We start from the raw sequence: 15,941 nt of genomic DNA, 5'->3' as shown, positions 1-15,941 counted from the left end.
TCCATCCATCCATCCATCTTTCCACCCATCCATTCATACATCCATCCAGTCATCCATCTGTCTGTCCATCCATCCATCTGTCCGTCCACCCATCCATCCTTCCACCCATCCATTCATACATCCACCCGTCTGTCCATCATCCATCTGTCCGTCCATCCATCTGTGCGTCCATCCATCTTTCCACCCATCCATTTATCCACCCATCCTATCCTCCGTCCATCCATCCATCTTTCCACCCATCCATTCATACATCCATCCAGTCATCCACCCGTCTGTCCGTCCATCCATCTGTCCGTCCATCCATCTTTCCACCCATCCATTTATCCACCCATCCTATTCTCTGTCCATCCATCCATCTTTCCATCCTTCTATCCACTCATCCATCTATTCACCTATCCATCCGCCCATTCATCTACCTATTTGTCCCTTGGTCCGTCCATTCATCCCTCCACCCACCTATCCATCCATCCACCTATCCATCCATCCACCCGTCCACCCATCCGATGTGCATTGAGACTCTTCCGAGTGCGGTGAAGTGCTGTGCTGAGTGCAGGGACGCGGGAGCAGAGAATGAGTGAGTTGCCCTCGTGTTCTGGGAATTTCCAGTCCCCTGGGGAGCCAGACATGTTCACAGGCTGCTCTGAAATGCCGCCGGCTGAGACGAGCCCCCAGCCCAGCAGGAGGACTCGGCTCGGCTCATGCCTCAGAGCCAAGCCTCTCCTTGACTCTGGCCCCAGCAGACCGAGAAAGAAGGAAGAAAAAGAACGTGGTGACACTGGCCATGCTGCCCTCTGTGGGTCAGGCGTTGACACGCCCCCAGGGTGCACCTGGTACCCTCTGCTTTCCCATCAAGTCCGGCCCGAGGGCCCTCAGCCCGAGCTGCACATCAGCACCTCCTGGGCAAGTTTGGATGTAAATTGACTCAGACGCCCTGGGGAGGGGTCCAGGCGTGGGGTGTGCAGCCAGGGTGAGAGCCACTCGCTTGACCACAACCACCTCCAGCGCGGGTGTGGGGGAGACACAAGGCAGGGCTGGTGAGGATCTCCCCAAGACCCCCCGAGTCACAGTCGCCAGCCTTTGTGCTGCACTTCCTCTGTCCGGTCGCCGTGACGACCTCTTGCAGATTGAGGGAACCTGTCAAGGAGGACGGATGGTCACCCAGGGCCACCCAGGGGCTAAGAGGGAGCCCTGCCTGTGTAGCCCAGGCTCTGAACTCTGTCACTCAGCTGTAAAACCTCACCCCCCGCAGAGACACCCCCGCGAAGGGCCACAGTTGTGCGTGGAGGGGCAGAGGCATAGGTTGGAGGGCCGGGCAGCCTGCGCTGCCTTCCCAGCTCCTGCCGTGGCAGCCTGACCAGCCACTTAGCCCTTGTGCCTCAGTTTTATCGGCTGGGAAATGGGGAGCGCTGTTCGCCTTGTGGGTTGGAGGGGGATCAAGTGAGTTAATGTCTGCAAAGCAGAGAGCACCACGTTCTCAGACGTGCTGATTTATTGTCCTGTGCTAAATGGCCCAGATGCCACCTCCTGCCCACCCAGACGCCTCCGGACCCCGGCACTCAGTAACCACAAACATGCTGCCTGGTGTCCCGCCTTTGTGTCCAGCCCAGGGAGCCACTGCAGTGTGGGGCGGGGGCGGGGGCGGGGCGGGGGGGGGAACGACGGGGCGTCTGCTGTCACTCAGTCCCGAGGGGACCCAGGGAAGAGGGCGCTGGGGAGAGGTGGGGGTGGGGTGAGAAGGCACGGAGGGGACAAGAGCCCCTCCTTCCCGGGCCTTGGAGGAGGTAGGGAAGCGGGGACACTGGGAAGATGTTAGTGAAGGTTCTGATCAAATATTTATCAGTTAATTGATCTCTGGAGGCTTCTGACAGTGCCCTCCCCTTACCCTGGCCATCTCCTCTTCCTCCTGCCCCCTCCCGCTCCCCTCACCCCTTGCCCTGGCCTCCAACCCTCCCTGGCCTCCTCCAACCCTCCACCTCCCCTCACCTGACCCTTCCCCACCCTGAGCCCACCCCCTCCCCCACCAGCACATCTGCTCACAGCAGGTAGTGGGACCTCACGGGCTACTTTGGAGCGGTGAGGGGGGATGTCCAGCGAAGGGCGTGCACTCACAAGTGTACGTGTGTGCATGCACACGCGTGTTCCCCTCCTGCTCTCTGGAACTCCGACACTGCCCGGGCTTCAGTCTCTGCAGACAGAGGTGGGACCCGGCAGCTTTGCACAGGAGGAGGAGAAGGACAGGATTTTCGGCTCCTTAGGCCAGCGCTCAGCAGGGTCACCCCAGGAGTTAGGGGTAGTGGGCGCTGAGAAGGGAGGCTGGCACTGGGTGGGGGGTGCTGGCAGAGAGTGGGCCCCCAGCCCCCCACTAGCAGGGAGGTGGGCAGGTGGACAGGGCCCAGCCGGAAGACAGAACACCCAGCCCGGGACGTTCGCGCGTTCGTCAACACCCTCCTGAGGCCAGGGCACCTCACGATCTGGGTAATTGTCCGAATTTACCCCCGCTCCGGATTGCAGTCTGCACGGGCCGGGCTGCCCATCCCGCCTGACTCTCCGCCACGGGCCCTGGGCCTGGCGCCCCCACAGTTATGGGTGAACGAGTATAACCGATGAAGGACGGGGCAGAGGAGCACCTATCTCATACAGGGGGAGGGGTGGGCAAGGAAACAAGCCTCGAAACCCGCCACGGTCGGTCGGCGTGACAGGGGCAACATGGGGGTGCACGGGGCTCCTCCCCAGGGAGACATCAGGAAAGCACCGTAAGTCTGCGCGGGGGTCCTTCCACGCCGGCGGGCGGGATTCTCAGAGACGGCATTCTCTCCCCTGGGGACACCCTCAGAAGGCCAGAGAGTGCCTCGCGTGCTCAGAGGGGCTGCTGAAAGCCCGCCCTCCCCACCACCTCCCCTCTGACAGCCTGAGGACCCCAGTCCCTTCTCTGGGCCCCTTCCTCCCAGGGCCACATCAGGGGCTCCCACAGGTGCCCAGGTTGCAGCGGGAGGTCTGGGGTGAGGGCGAGACCTTGCACTGCTGCTCCCCATGGGGACCTTGCCCCCCATTTGAAGACCCGTCTGCTCTGCTGGGATCCTGCCCAGGGCCTGGGGCAGCAGCCCTGCAAGGGTGGGGTGGGGTGGAGATGTGCTCAGGGGTTGTCGTCGAGACAGAGCCAGAACCTTCCGTGCCCCACAGACCACACCTCACCATCAGGGCCATCAGGGGGGCCGTGTGGTGCGGACTCCAAGTTCTGTGGGATCAACTCTGATCACCTTCTGGGCAGAGGTTCTCCTTCACCTCCTTTACCAATGGGAAAATCAAGGCTGAAAGCCTTCCTCAGGGAGGAGGGTGTGGGTGTGGCGCTAAGGGTAACGAGAGACAGTTCTGTGTCTTGTCTGGATCAGTGGGATGGCGTCACGAAAGGTCACCGCTGGCTGATGCTGGGAACAGGGTGCACGACGTCGCGTGGGGTCCTTTCCTACGGTTTCCTGTGACTTTAGTGGCCTCAGGTCTGACAACGACAAGTGTGTGCATGAGTGGTCTCGAGCCCTAAGCTCTCCAGACACCTGCCGCCCCGGCAGTCCCCTCTAATGGCTCAGATCTGGAGCCCCGTGTCGGGGAGTCCACCACCCAGGGGGCCCGGGCAATGCAGAGGGGCCACGGGCGCTTGTGGAACCCGCCCCCCTCCGCCCCCGTTCAGCCCGTGAACTCTCACAAGGAAGGTGGGCAGGGACGGGGCCCGCCAACGGTCTAACCAGCCACTCTCTTTCCCCCCACAGGGCAATCAGGACGCCACGGCTCCGCCTGAAGCGATGGCCCAGCCCTACCCCCCCGCCCAGTACCCCCCTCCGCCACAGAACGGCATCCCCGCCGAGTACGCGCCACCCCCTCCGCACCCCACGCAGGAGTACTCGGGCCAGACCCCGGTCCCCCCGGAGCACGGCATGACCCTGTACACACCAGCACAGACCCACCCCGAGCAGCCGGGCCCCGAGGCCAGCACGCAGCCCATCGCTGGGGCCCAGACTGTGCCGGTAAGGGGGCCCCTGGAGCCCGGAGCCTCGGGGAAGGGGGGGGGGGGGCACACCCACCCAGAGGGGAGGCTCGGCAGGGCCGTGCGGGCCAGCAGGTCAGGGGCCGGGAGGGGCCTCGTGGTGGGGAGCCAGGTCCTTGCCCCCCGGGGAAGGGGCTTTCAGCCTCGGACACCGAGGGTCTCTGTCACACCAAGGGCCAGGCACCGCGGGTGGGCAGTGACCCCGCGGCCGGCCGAGGCCCGGGCCCGGGTGTCTGCGCAGGCGGGGACGGGGCGGCGGGAGAGGAGGCCTGGGGCCCCTCGCGTGTCTCAGGTTGCGGGCACGGTGATCGTTTCTAATCGCTCGTAATCTACCCGCCCGGCTGCCCTCCAATCAGAGAGCCTTGATTATGTGGTCGTAATGCGGCTCCGAGGAGAAAGTGCTGAGCCGGCCGCTTCTCAGACATTCCCTGACAGCGAAGGATTGTGGCCGGGAGCGAGCGGCCGGCCTGGGGGGGTGGGCGTCCCACGAGGGCAGCCCCCTCCCGGGGACCAGCCTGAATGAACCCCACCTGCTCCAGCCCCTCCCCGGCCCTCCCAAGTGCCTCCTCCAGGCGCCCGCCCCTGCCCGCCCCAGGGCGTTGGGGGCATCCGGCTGTCCCTGCTGGCTCCCTCCCGGCGATGGCTGGCAGGGCTTGGGCAGGAGGCCGGCACGCCCTGTGCCGCCCGGGAGGGGCCCCGCCCTGGCAGCGTCCCGATGGGCGCCCCTGCCCTGCGCTCCCTCGGCCCTCCCCCTGCTCCAGCCTGGCTGCCGGGGGCGTGGGGGCACCGTGTGGATCCAGATACTACCCACCTTCCCTGTGCGGGCGCACCTGCCCGCTGGGCTGGCCCCGACCCCCGTCTGGGGCCCAGCCGCTGCCCCTCCTCCCCGTGCGGACTGCCACCAGCCTGAGTCAACTTGACCACTCCCCGCGTCCCCGCGTCCCACGGGCGCCCCCCCAGGGTTCCTACAGCGGGAAAGGGCGACACCCGCGGGTCCTGGAACCCGGAGCTGACGTCTGCCTCTGCTTCCTGAAACCCACGAGGGGGTGTGCTCACACCAGAGCCAGAGGGGCCTTTCTGTGTACTGTCAGTGCTGGCAGATGGTCCCGTTCTGATGGGAAAGCATGTGTCCGGCCAGACCTCCCGCGATGTGACCTCCTCGTGAGCAGACACTGAGGCCCGGGAATTTGCCCTGGGAGCAAGCACAGGACACAGGATGGCCAGACGGGCAGATGCCTCGGAGTGGGGGGTCGACCATGCAAACCTGCACGGCAGACACCAGCCAGGGGGCCTGCGTGACACCCTGCATCACCAGATGAGGCCTAACGGGGGAAAGCATGAAGTCTTCCTTCACCGGGCAGACGGTTGTCGGGGGCGCGCACTGAGCCAGCAGTGGGGGCACACGGAAGAAGTGACCACCCTGCCCCGCGGTGGCCACCGGCTCCCACCAGTCAAGGACGTAAAAGTCAACAGGGGGCCAGTCACGGGACGGAGTATGGGTCGTGGAAGGGACTCAGGAGTCCCAGAAAGGATTCGTGCCGAGAGGTGAGCATCTCACTTCCCAGGCCGAGAGCCTCCCAAGGAGAGCGCCCGGGCCTGGTGAATGGGGAGCCTTGACCTTCCTTCGGTCGGCTCGGGTCTCTCCAAGTCCCTGCAAGGGGGTCAGGGTCCGTAGGTCTTCCGTCCAGGGATACGGAGGAGGAGCGACCGGGACTCATCATGCCCCGGGGCCACCTGAGCCCTGCAGAGGACCTGAAGACACCCAGGCAAAGAGCTGGGCCACCGCTGGAGGCCAGGAGCACTCAGCCCCTGGAGTGTCTCCACAGGCAGAGGCTGCCCACCTTGGGAGGAGAGGAGATCTTGCTCTGAGATTCCACTAGCCACCTTCTTCTTTCCAGAGAAGCTGCCCAGAGCTCCCAGCTGAAGCCTGAACACCTCCGTGCTGGGTCACACATCCCATCCTTGTGGGCGGGGTCCTCCGCTCACCACAGCCTCCTCTCTGTCCTCCCCAGCCAGCAGGTGCCACGCTAGCAGGAGCTGTGGCCTTCGGTCCCCTGCGTGCTTCGCTCCTGGAGCTTTAAGCAAAAGGAAAAGGGTGGACTTTGGTCACAGCGCAGAGGGGAAGAGCAGATGTATCCCCCTCCCCTCCCGGTCCCCCCAGCCCGGGGAGACTCAGCCGCGTGCCGCCACCACGCTGGCAGGGTGCCGACAGACAAGGCCATCCGTCAGCATCAGTGCAACAGGTGCAGTGGCCGGCAGAGAGCTTAGAACGTTCCGTGGCTCAGAGTCCGCAGTGGGAGCGCACGGCTCTGCCCAAGGACGGGGCTGCCCCTTACGACGAAGAAGACGTCGCAAACAGATGGCTTGAGGCTACCCACCCGTGGAGAACGCCTCCTCCCAGGCCAGCTCGCCACCCAGCGGGCCCACCGGGTCCTTGCCTGCTGCCTGAGGGCCCGCCAGGCCGCTGGCCCCCACTAGGGTCTCTCTAGGCCTCTCTCTGTGCTGAGTGACCTCGGGGAGCCCCAGGTGAAGGGGCTGCAGGCTCTGGGGATGCAGGTGCCCCGGGTGGCATGTGGACCCTGCCTCTAACCCACCAGGGGTCAGCTCCTGGCCTTGAGTGACGGCTAAGGTGACACGGAGAAGGACAAGGACGCTGTGGCCAGACGGGGCAGGAGGGAGGCTGGTGGGGAGGGGGTCACTGTTGCTTCATTCTTCCCTGCCTTGGAGCCCTGGGGCCAAAGATTGCTTTGAAAGAGACAGGAAAGAAACGGGGAGTCCCAGGGAAAGGCAGCACAGCCCGGCCCACCCCCCACCGCATCCCCCTCCCCGCCGGGGACACTCGCCCATCTTAGCGTCTTACGGCCACTGAACCCGTTCACCTGCCTCTGCGTGTAGCTGCGCTTGGGTGAGGGGGCTCCTTTCTTGCTTGTGCCCTGGCCCCACTCACGATTCATCCCACATGACCCCCCCGACGCCCCATTCCCCCTCCTGGCCCTCAGCTGGCTCCCCTTAAAGGCCTCTACGGTGAGGCCCGGAGGAGGCCCCCGGACCGTGGAGGCTCACAGTGGGCTCAGCCCTGCTATGAGGACGGGCCCAGGGTAGAGACTCAGTCCAGGAAGGCCGCAGGCGCCTCACTTCGTCAGCGCCCTCCCGCGCCCCTCCACTGTGTGCCCAGGGCTCCCCCGCCCCTTTGGGTGCGAGCTGGCTAAGCTGACCGCTGCCCTCTGCTGGTCCCAAGCCGGCATTACATGCCCCTCCCCGGCCGAATCCCCAAATTTAGGGGGATTCCGTCACCCATACCCAGGAGCAACTGAGGGCACGGCTGCGTGAAATGCACTGGGCGGGGCGGGAGTGACAGAGGGCGCTGGGCCCACCCTGACCGGTGCACGGAAAGAGCCACACTTTGTCGTAACCGGAAAGCGGGAGAGTCAGCGGGTACATGGCCGGCCCTGCTCTGATTCAGGGGCACCCACTAGCCTCTGGAGGACTAGCACAGGCTTGCTCTCTGCACAGCAGAGTGGGACCAAGGGAGGAAGACAACTGGGGGGGGGGGGGGGGCTGGACTGTTGGGCATTTGCAGGTCCCTAGCTGGGCAGGAGGAGCCCCCAGGTGCCCCCCAGCACCCCCCAGGTGCCCAAAGGCAGCTGCCAGACGTTGCTCCCGCAGACCTGCCACCCACCCCCCCATCCGGATGCCTCAGCAGACTGGCTCCTGGGGCTGCTTGGTGGCCCCCAGGCCCAGGCGCCGCCATCACCTACAGCCCCACCCTCGGACACACGTCACTCTTGCCAGCCCGATAGGAGGGCTCAGAGAACACACACTCAGCAGAATGGGGCCCACCGCTCGTGGGATGGCCTCCCTGGGTCACACACGTCCCCAGGTGAACAGGAGGACGGTGGCTTCAAACCACACCTGGGATCGCACACCGTGTGCTGCAGACCCGAGTGTGAGGGACCAGCGGCCCCGGAGCTGATGACGTCCACCCCCCTCGCCTGTGGACCCTGGTGCCTGGCCAGAGGCCTCCTGGCCGAGTGCCGAAGCAGGGCAGCGGCCCCCTCCTTCCAGAAAGGATGAACGGTTGGCCATTGAGGGCAGCCACTCAGAGGCACTGAGGCAGACCTCTGCCACTCAGAGTGCACTCAGACCTCTGGCCACTAGCCGTCGCCTTGGACGAGGCTCTGACTCCCAGCTCCGTTTCCTCAGCCGGGAGGAAGCCTCGGGCACAGGGCCTCCCCCTGCTCACCCGTCCGAACTCTGGGAGGCCTGTGGTAGCGGCCAGCGCCCCCTCGATTGCGGGCAAGGAAACCCGGCAGAAAGGAAACCAGCGAAGCGGCAGTTCTCGGAGGCCCGTGGGAAGCGGTGTCCGGGCGTCTCTCCCTGGGCTCTCTGCACCCCGACTGTCGCCGCTGCTCAGCTGTCCGTGCTCCTCCAGCCGTGAGCGAGGCCGCGGCCACCAGCACCTCCACTCTTGCGAAGTCCAGCCTGGGCCTCGGGGGACCCTCCCCCTGCGCTCCCTCCGGGCAGAGAGAAGCTCAGGGCGCCCCTCGTGCCTCCAGCCAAGGTCCCGTCTGAGGCGCAGACCCCGGACAAGGACGCAAGGCCACGCAGAGTGCCGGGGACGCGACCCCAAGAAAGCCTTGGCATCCCTGCGGGGCACCTGGGGACACAGTGGCGCCCCTGGGGTGGGTGCCACCCACCGTGTCTGTCGCAGGCTGATAGCTGCCCCTGGACACTCCCACTTGCCTCGCCAGTGAGCTGAGCCACAGTGAGACTCGGGTCGGTCACCTGCTCGCCCACCGGGCACACGTCGATGGAGCCCAGGCCGCATGCCGTCGGCACCGTGCTACGGCAGCGACGGAACCAGGCTGGGGGCCGGCCTGCTGGTGCGCTGGTGGCCTGTCCCTGTGGAGGGTCCGGGTGCTGCACAGCACGGGGGCTAGGATGAGGGGCAGCACCTCGCGGGCATGCGTGCCTGGGGGCGGGCTCTGACATCTCCCCGGCTTCTCATCAGGTCTAGGAAGCCAGAAAGGCCCCCGTGCTCCCAGAACTTGGGTTGTGTGGGGTAAGGGAGAACCCTTGACTTTGAGGGTCAGGATAGTTGGTGCAGCCGAGGGACCGCTAAGGTCAGACCTGTGTGCTCAGGGCTGAGCCAGGCGGTGACAGCGCACCCGGCCAGGGTCACCGGCCCCACGTTGGCGTCTGTGGTGTCGGGCACAGCCACGTGCAGAGGCCTGGAGGGGGGGCCTCGGAGGTCAAGGTGCCGCTGGGCCGCACCTAGTGAGAACCGCCTGCCCGGCCCCCCTGTGGCCCCCAGCCCCAGGGTGGGGAGGCCCAGGGAGTTGGAGGGTCCGGCCTTCAGAGCCTCCGCTCCGGACGGGACGGGACGGGACGGGGGCCGAGAGGGGTACCTCACAGCCCGGGTCCTCTCCCCGCAGCAGACAGACGAGGCGGCACAGACGGACAGCCAGCCGCTCCACTCCTCCGACCACACAGAGAAGCAGCAGCCCAAGCGGCTACACGTCTCCAACATCCCCTTCCGGTTCAGGGACCCCGACCTGCGGCAAATGTTCGGGGTGAGTGCCCGCGGCCCCTCCGTGCCGGCTCTCCCGACGCGGGTCCCCCTGGGTCCAGCTCTGACCTGAGCCTGCAGGGTGGAAAGAAGGGGTGGCAGCCAGACACGCAGCACCTCCACGCCCCACCCCCACCCCCACTTCCGCCGTCCTCGGCGCTTCTCAGAGGCCCCTCGAGGCCCAAAGGTTATCAGGCGCCCGCTAGGTTATCACTCCGCAGTCCCCACGGTCTGACAGGAGGGGACCACCACCCCTCAGAGGGCACCGGGAGGGGCAGCTCGGCCTCCTGGCCCCACGAGGCCCAGCAGCCGACCAGCCCTGCCTCTCCTGTGTGCCAGAGGGCTGAGCACTCACCCTCTCTGGGCCCGTGTCCTTGGGGCTCCGGGCAGACGCTCAAACTGTGGGAAGCAAGCACGTGCCACTGTCCTTCTGGATTTCCCCAGTTGGTTCCAGCAGGGCGGGCCTCCAGTCTCGTGGCGACTCTGTTGGGCCGCTTGACTTGAGTGCGGCTGCCCGGTGGGCGAGCAGGCCGGCACCAGCCAGGCCATCCGTCCCAAACAGCGCAGCCACGGAACCCCGGGGGGCCTGGCCCGCGTTTCTTCCCGCGCCTCCGCCCTCACCCCAAACCCTCTTTCCCGCCACCAGCACTGTGCCCGCCCCCACCCCTGGCCTCTGAACCCCAGCCCCGCCTTCACACCACGCCCCACCCCCCCCCCGACCCAGATGGGATTTGTCAAAGGGGAGGTGCCATGAGGGGGGACTCAGGATGGACCCGGCACCCACACTTGGCCCCAAGTAGCCACTCCCCTTCTTGGAGGCCAGGCCCCATCGGATTGGGGGCTTAGACACAGTGAGGGGCCTCTGGGATGTGGAATCATCAGGATTCTGCCCCACTCGGCCTGGGCCCCGGCAGCTGCCAACCCCTTTGATCCTGGGGGTCCCCAGTTAAAGCGGCCACTGTACAAAGCTCGCCCTGACCTCGGTCCCCAGGTCACGTCCCATCCCTCTTCCCCATACAGCGGACACCTACTGGTGTCAGCTGGCCTGTCCCCTCACCAGGGTGTCAGCTCGCCCGTCCCCTCACCAGAACGTAAGATCACCTGTCCTCGTCCCCGCTCCAGGGCGTCGACTCGCCTGTCCCCTGTCCCCTCACCACAGCATCAGCCCACCTGTCCCCGCACGAGGACAGGCAGCACCAGCCCTGTTTCAGCCTTCATCAGAGTTGAGATTGCATTGCTGTCCTCTTCCGTGTCACGTCACTGCTCCTTTGACACCCTAGTCCCAGTGTTGTGGGATGAGGGGAAGCCCATCGCCTACACATACCAGAGGCCTCGGAAGGGCCCCCCCCGGGACCTGGTCTCGGGGATTTGGCCTTCACAGGTTCGTGGTCTCCTGCGACAGTGAGAGAGACAGGGCTGCCCCGGGGGATTCTGGGCCGGTGATGGGGCAGGAAGGGGGCAGCCAGAGCATCTGGGCCTGCCTGGCCGGTATGTCCCAGTCTAGTAGAGTTTGGGATCGGTTCTGTCCTGCACCCCACACAGCCCGTCCCCAAACAGCACAGGTCACTGGCAGCACAGGTCTGTCCGTAGCACTTTGTCTCTTCGGAGGGCTCCTGCCCATGAGCTTTTGGGAAGGACCTATCTGTAGCCCTTTACCCTCTAGTGTGAATGAGAGGTGGCTATCGGTAACTTGGGGCAGGTCCCGGCAGGGAGAGGAGAGGGACTCCAACCGCGCTGCACCCTTCCCCGGTCCTCGGCCCCCACGCGGGTCTCAGGCAGGGAATGCGCGCTCCGTGAGAATGTGGGGAGGCGTCTCCTGTCCCCCCACCAGGCTACACCTAGAGCCCCTCCTACTCCCTGCAGGAGGCTGGGGGCGGGGAGGGGGGCTCGGGCCAGACCTGGGGAGCAGGCGAGGGTCTCCTGAGAAGCGGGCGAGCCGGCCGGCCGGCAGTCTTAACCCGCCCTCCCTTGTCTCCCCACCCCCCCTCTCTGTCTCTGCAGCAATTCGGAAAAATTTTAGACGTGGAGATCATTTTTAACGAGCGGGGCTCCAAGGTGGGTGCCGCCCAGAGGCCGCCACCATTACAGCGCCGGCTGTAGGTCCCGCCAGGCTAACGTGTGAAATGTGCGTTTCCTTCCTGGAGAGCTTCGAGCCCGAGGACCCCTGAGCTACACGGGTGCTTGTATTCCCCGCTCCTCCGCCCCCCCGCCCCCCCACCCCGCTGTCTGTGTCGTTGCTGCAGCTGCGATGCTTTCTGTCTGAGCTGCCGGGACCTCTCTGTCCGCGCCCCCGCTGAGCCCCGGGTCCCCAGCCGCCTAGCCGCCCCGCCAGGGGGCCGCCGGCCTGCCTGGGAGCTGGCCCCGAGGCCGGTGGGCACGGCCGCAGGGTGGGCAAAGACAGGCCCTGCTCCCTGCTCAGGGAAGAGAAGACCCCCCCATCCAGGCTCCTAGGGTGATGGGGGGTGGGGCTGCCCCCAGGAGGTCCTGAAACCCAGCTTTGCCCCCCAGGTGGCATTAGGGTGACACAGTCCCGGCCCCTGGCCGGGTTGGCATCTCTTTCATGGCTTTGGCCTGTCCTCTCGGAGGCGCCAGGCGGTCAGCTCAGGCCGGGCTCAGGCCAGGCTGGCAGCTGCCCCCGCCTGGGGCCGGACCCTTCCTGGGCATCCTGCCGGTGGTACCAGAACAGACCTCTGGGCTGCCGACCTCTCCTTCAACTCACCTGACTCAGTCCCTCTCTCTCTCTCTCTCTCTCTCTCTCTCTCTCTCTCTCTCTCTCTCCCTCCCTCCCCCCCTCCCCCCGCCCATCTTTCTCTCTCCCCCTCCCTCTCTCTCCCTCCCCACTCCTCCTTTTTTTTCCTTTCTCTCATCCTTTCTCTCCGTGTCTGTCCTTCTCCGCTCACAGGGTTTTGGGTTTGTAACTTTTGAAACTAGCTCAGATGCTGACCGAGCCCGGGAGAAGCTGAATGGGACGATCGTAGAGGGACGGAAAATTGAGGTGCTCAGATAAGTGTGCTGCGCAGGGCGCGCCCTTGAGAAACGCCACTGTCACCCAGGTCCCCCACCCCAGCCCCGCGGCCACCCTGCAGAGAGCCGGGCCAGGGTCCCCAGGGCAGGGAGACGGGGCGGGGGGCAGAGCCCAGCCCATCTCCTGCCACCCCTCGTGGGCCTACGCTTCAGGCCCACCCAAGGGCCCCCTCCCTCTGCTTTCTGGAAGAGGCCCCCCAACTGTGGGAGTCAGCCAGACACTGGGAGGAGCCCCCAGAACAACACGTTTGAGGCTGGCCAGCTCTAAGCACCACAGCCAACCCAGTCTGTCCCCCAGTGGGGAGGTGCTGTTAATCCCCTCCGGGGAGAAGCAGCTGTCCCCTGTCCTCCCCCTCCCCAGCTGCCAGGGCCTGGAAAGGGACCTAGCCCAGAGGAGCGGCAGAGAGAGGAGACCACGGGTCCCCTTCGGCCCCCCTCACCCCTTCCCTGGTGGGCTGCCCATCCCCCTCGCCAGTGCTGCGGCCTGGGAGCTGGGCTCCTGGACAGGCAGGGCAGCGGGGGGTAGCCAGGGAGGGGAGGGGTCCGCAGCGAGGGTAAAGTCCGTGGGAAGAGAAGCGGCAGGGCCTGGGGGGGCGAGGGGTTCCAGAAGCAGCAGCCCTGCAGGCACCGACCTCGGCCAAGCTCTGGTGCAGCACCCGGTGGGCACCGGGGGATGCAGCCCCAGGCCCAGGGGCTCACACAGGACATGGGGAGGCAGTGTGGCCCCGACTCCTCTCTTGAGTTCCACCACCCGCCCTATTCTCGGTCTCCTTCCACAGAGGCCGAGCCCCACCCTCCCTACACCCCAGTCGGGCCCCTGCAGGGACTCAGACGCCTGGAGTTAGGACCCACCCCCTCGGCGCCCGCTTGCCCCCTCTCCTGTCGGCCTTGCCCTCGAGGGGCACACGTGTCCCATCAGGAACTCTCCGCCGGCCTCAGGGGAATGGGGTGCTACCCCCCCCCCGACAAGAGGGGTGCCCATGGCTAGGAAGGCCTCGGCAGCCACCGAGGGCACAGAATGTCTTGGGGGCCGGTCTGCTAAGTTGGGCTGAGAGCACTTTGTGGAGAGTCCACCAGCCAGCTTCTCCAGTGGCCTCGGGTTGCCGGAGAGAGAGGCTGGGGCTTGGTCTGTGGGCGCGGCGTGTGGAAGGCAAGGGCCAGTGGGCCGGACGTGGTGCCTGAGCCGAGCGCCGGGAGCCGTGGTGGCCCAGGCTCGCTGGAGTGGGGGCAGCACGGTGGGGAGGGGAGGCCTGGGAGGAGGGCCAGCCAGGGTGTGGGGCCAGGCCGGCCGCAGATGCTGTCCCGGGCCTTCTCCTAGCCCCCGGGCCCTCGGTGCGGCTGTGCAGGAGCGGTGCAGAGCAGGACTGGGGTGGCCGGACGCTTGCAGGGAGCCCAGTGCCCTGCACACCCTCACCTTCTCCTCCCTTCTCTCCGGGCAGGTCAATAACGCCACAGCCCGCGTCATGACCAACAAGAAGACTGCGAACCCCTACACTAACGGTAAGGGCCCCAGGGCTTCTGGGAGGCTGCAGGGGCCCACCTCCCTGGACGCTGAGCGCCCCCTCGTGTCCCAGCTCCACCGGGTCAGAAGGGGACAGATGGGCCGGAGCAGGAGGAGAGCTGGGGCCGGATGCCCGGGCCTTCCCAAGCACGGGACACCCCAGGGACAGGCCCCGGGCACAGTGGGCGGTGGCCACTGTTCGTTATTTTCCAAGCGGTGAGGCGGGGCCCGGGCTAGAGACGCTCCCTAGTGAGGGAGTGTGGCGATAATTCGGACAGTCCTCCATCCGGGCCTTGGGGACCCAAGTGTCCCCAAGGGGATCTCCCCAAGGGAAGCCTTACGGGCACATAATGCTCGCCAACTCAGTGGTCTTGTGCACCCACACACCTGACTCTAAGCAGAAGCAGTCAGTCTACCCTGAAGACAGAACCGCTGAGGCTGAGGGGAGGGGTGGCCCTCGCCGCTTCGCGTCTTCACCCCGCCGGCCAAGGCGGACTGGTTTGGGCGCAGCTGGCAGTGCGCTGGGGCCCGCTCGGCTTCGTGCCCGTGCCGGTGAGCAGTAGCCTGCTGTCAGGATGAGTCTCCCTGCAGGGTGGGGGCTTGACGTCTCACCCCCCAGCAGGGGCAGAGTGACCAAGCCACCCCCCCCCCCCCAGCGCTCTTGTCCCTGTGTGATTGGCCACCCATGGAGTCAGGTGACAGGTCAGCAAGGGTCAGGGTGCTGGGGGGGTGGGATCTGCCGCGTGGTGACCCACCAGCGGGGCCTCCGGGAGCAAGGCAGGGGTCTGGCTGAGCCACATTTAGACTAGATTATGGCTCCCACCCTGCTTTTTGGAGGACTGTCAAAGCTCACATTTTTTAAAGAAATTCGGGACACCCGCCTTTGCCAGCGTCCCGAGCTCCTGCCGAATGCTTGACACGGTAAGGCACAGTGGTAGGTGTGTTTGGCAGGTCAGGACGATCATCGGGGGCCCGTCGCCCCCGTCACCTGGGAGCCACACCCCCTGCTCTCCAGCCAGAGCCGGGAGCGTCGGGAAGCATGGAATCCAGAACGGAGTCCATCCCTGAATGACCACATTCCTAGCCCGGGATGGGCGCGGAACCCACAGTGGTCTCACGACAGGGAAAGGTGAGATGCTCACTGCCAAGGTTTGACCTGAGCATCCTCGCCGGCCTGAGCAAGAAGGACGTGGGCTGCGGTCCGCGGGCCCCAGGTTCTCTGTGGGTCGATACGGAAGCCCAGCACGTGGGCTCTGGCGGCCTGGGTATGTGGCTTGCCTTCGCCTGAACCCTCCAGAGAATCCATCGAATTCAGAAATTCATCGGCTGCGGGGCGGGGGGCTGAAGTGTCCACTGCAGGAACCAAACTCACCAGGTTTGGCCAGGCGTTAAGACTTTACAGAAGAAACAAAGGAGTCACCCAGGGGGACCTCAGGCTGCCTCTGTCATCTGGGGTCCCAGACAGTGAAACGGGACCGGCAGCGACAGGAGGAGGCATCAGAAAGCCAGAGTGACAGACAAAGATGCCCGAGATTGCAGAACTGAAGGACCCACGGGAGCCCCGAGGACGGAGCCTCAGCGGGAGGGTGGGCTTGGGTCATTGGCCCCAGGACTCCGCTCCATCGTGGTTCTTACTAAGAAGACTCAGTTCCTGGGACGAGTTCTTTTTAGGAGATGAAACATTTCTTCCCTCCTGATCTGGGATTTAGAGAAGATTCCAGAGTCTTAGCAGTAACATTCAGACACAGAATGGACCCCCGGGAGGAACAAGGCCCCAGACACTCCCGGCCGCCCACCCAGCAGTGGGG

General features: G+C 65.6%; 1 protein-coding gene across 5 annotated transcripts in view; it reads left to right on the top strand.

Annotated features, from left to right (window-relative positions):
* RBFOX3 (RNA binding fox-1 homolog 3) overlaps positions 1-15,941 on the top strand; it is a 419,860-nt gene that overhangs the window by 395,832 nt on the left and 8,087 nt on the right. For 3 of the 5 annotated variants that reach the window (XM_032591117.1, XM_032591118.1, XM_030295979.1), the window contains exons 5-9: positions 3,765-4,019; positions 9,475-9,612; positions 11,610-11,663; positions 12,511-12,603; positions 14,072-14,132. In XM_032591117.1, the coding sequence (XP_032447008.1) occupies positions 3,798-4,019; positions 9,475-9,612; positions 11,610-11,663; positions 12,511-12,603; positions 14,072-14,132 (568 nt within the window). In that variant the 5' untranslated portion in view covers positions 3,765-3,797. The remainder of the gene's footprint in view (positions 1-3,764; positions 4,020-9,474; positions 9,613-11,609; positions 11,664-12,510; positions 12,604-14,071; positions 14,133-15,941) is intronic. The other 2 variants (XM_032591119.1, XM_032591116.1) reach the window with 1 other exon arrangement.

Source organism: Lynx canadensis, chromosome E1 (genome assembly GCF_007474595.2).
Source record: "Lynx canadensis isolate LIC74 chromosome E1, mLynCan4.pri.v2, whole genome shotgun sequence".
NCBI classification, from domain to species: Eukaryota; Metazoa; Chordata; class Mammalia; order Carnivora; family Felidae; genus Lynx; species Lynx canadensis.
Note: the sequence above shows the minus strand (reverse complement) of the source record. Positions and strands in the feature narration are given on the sequence as shown.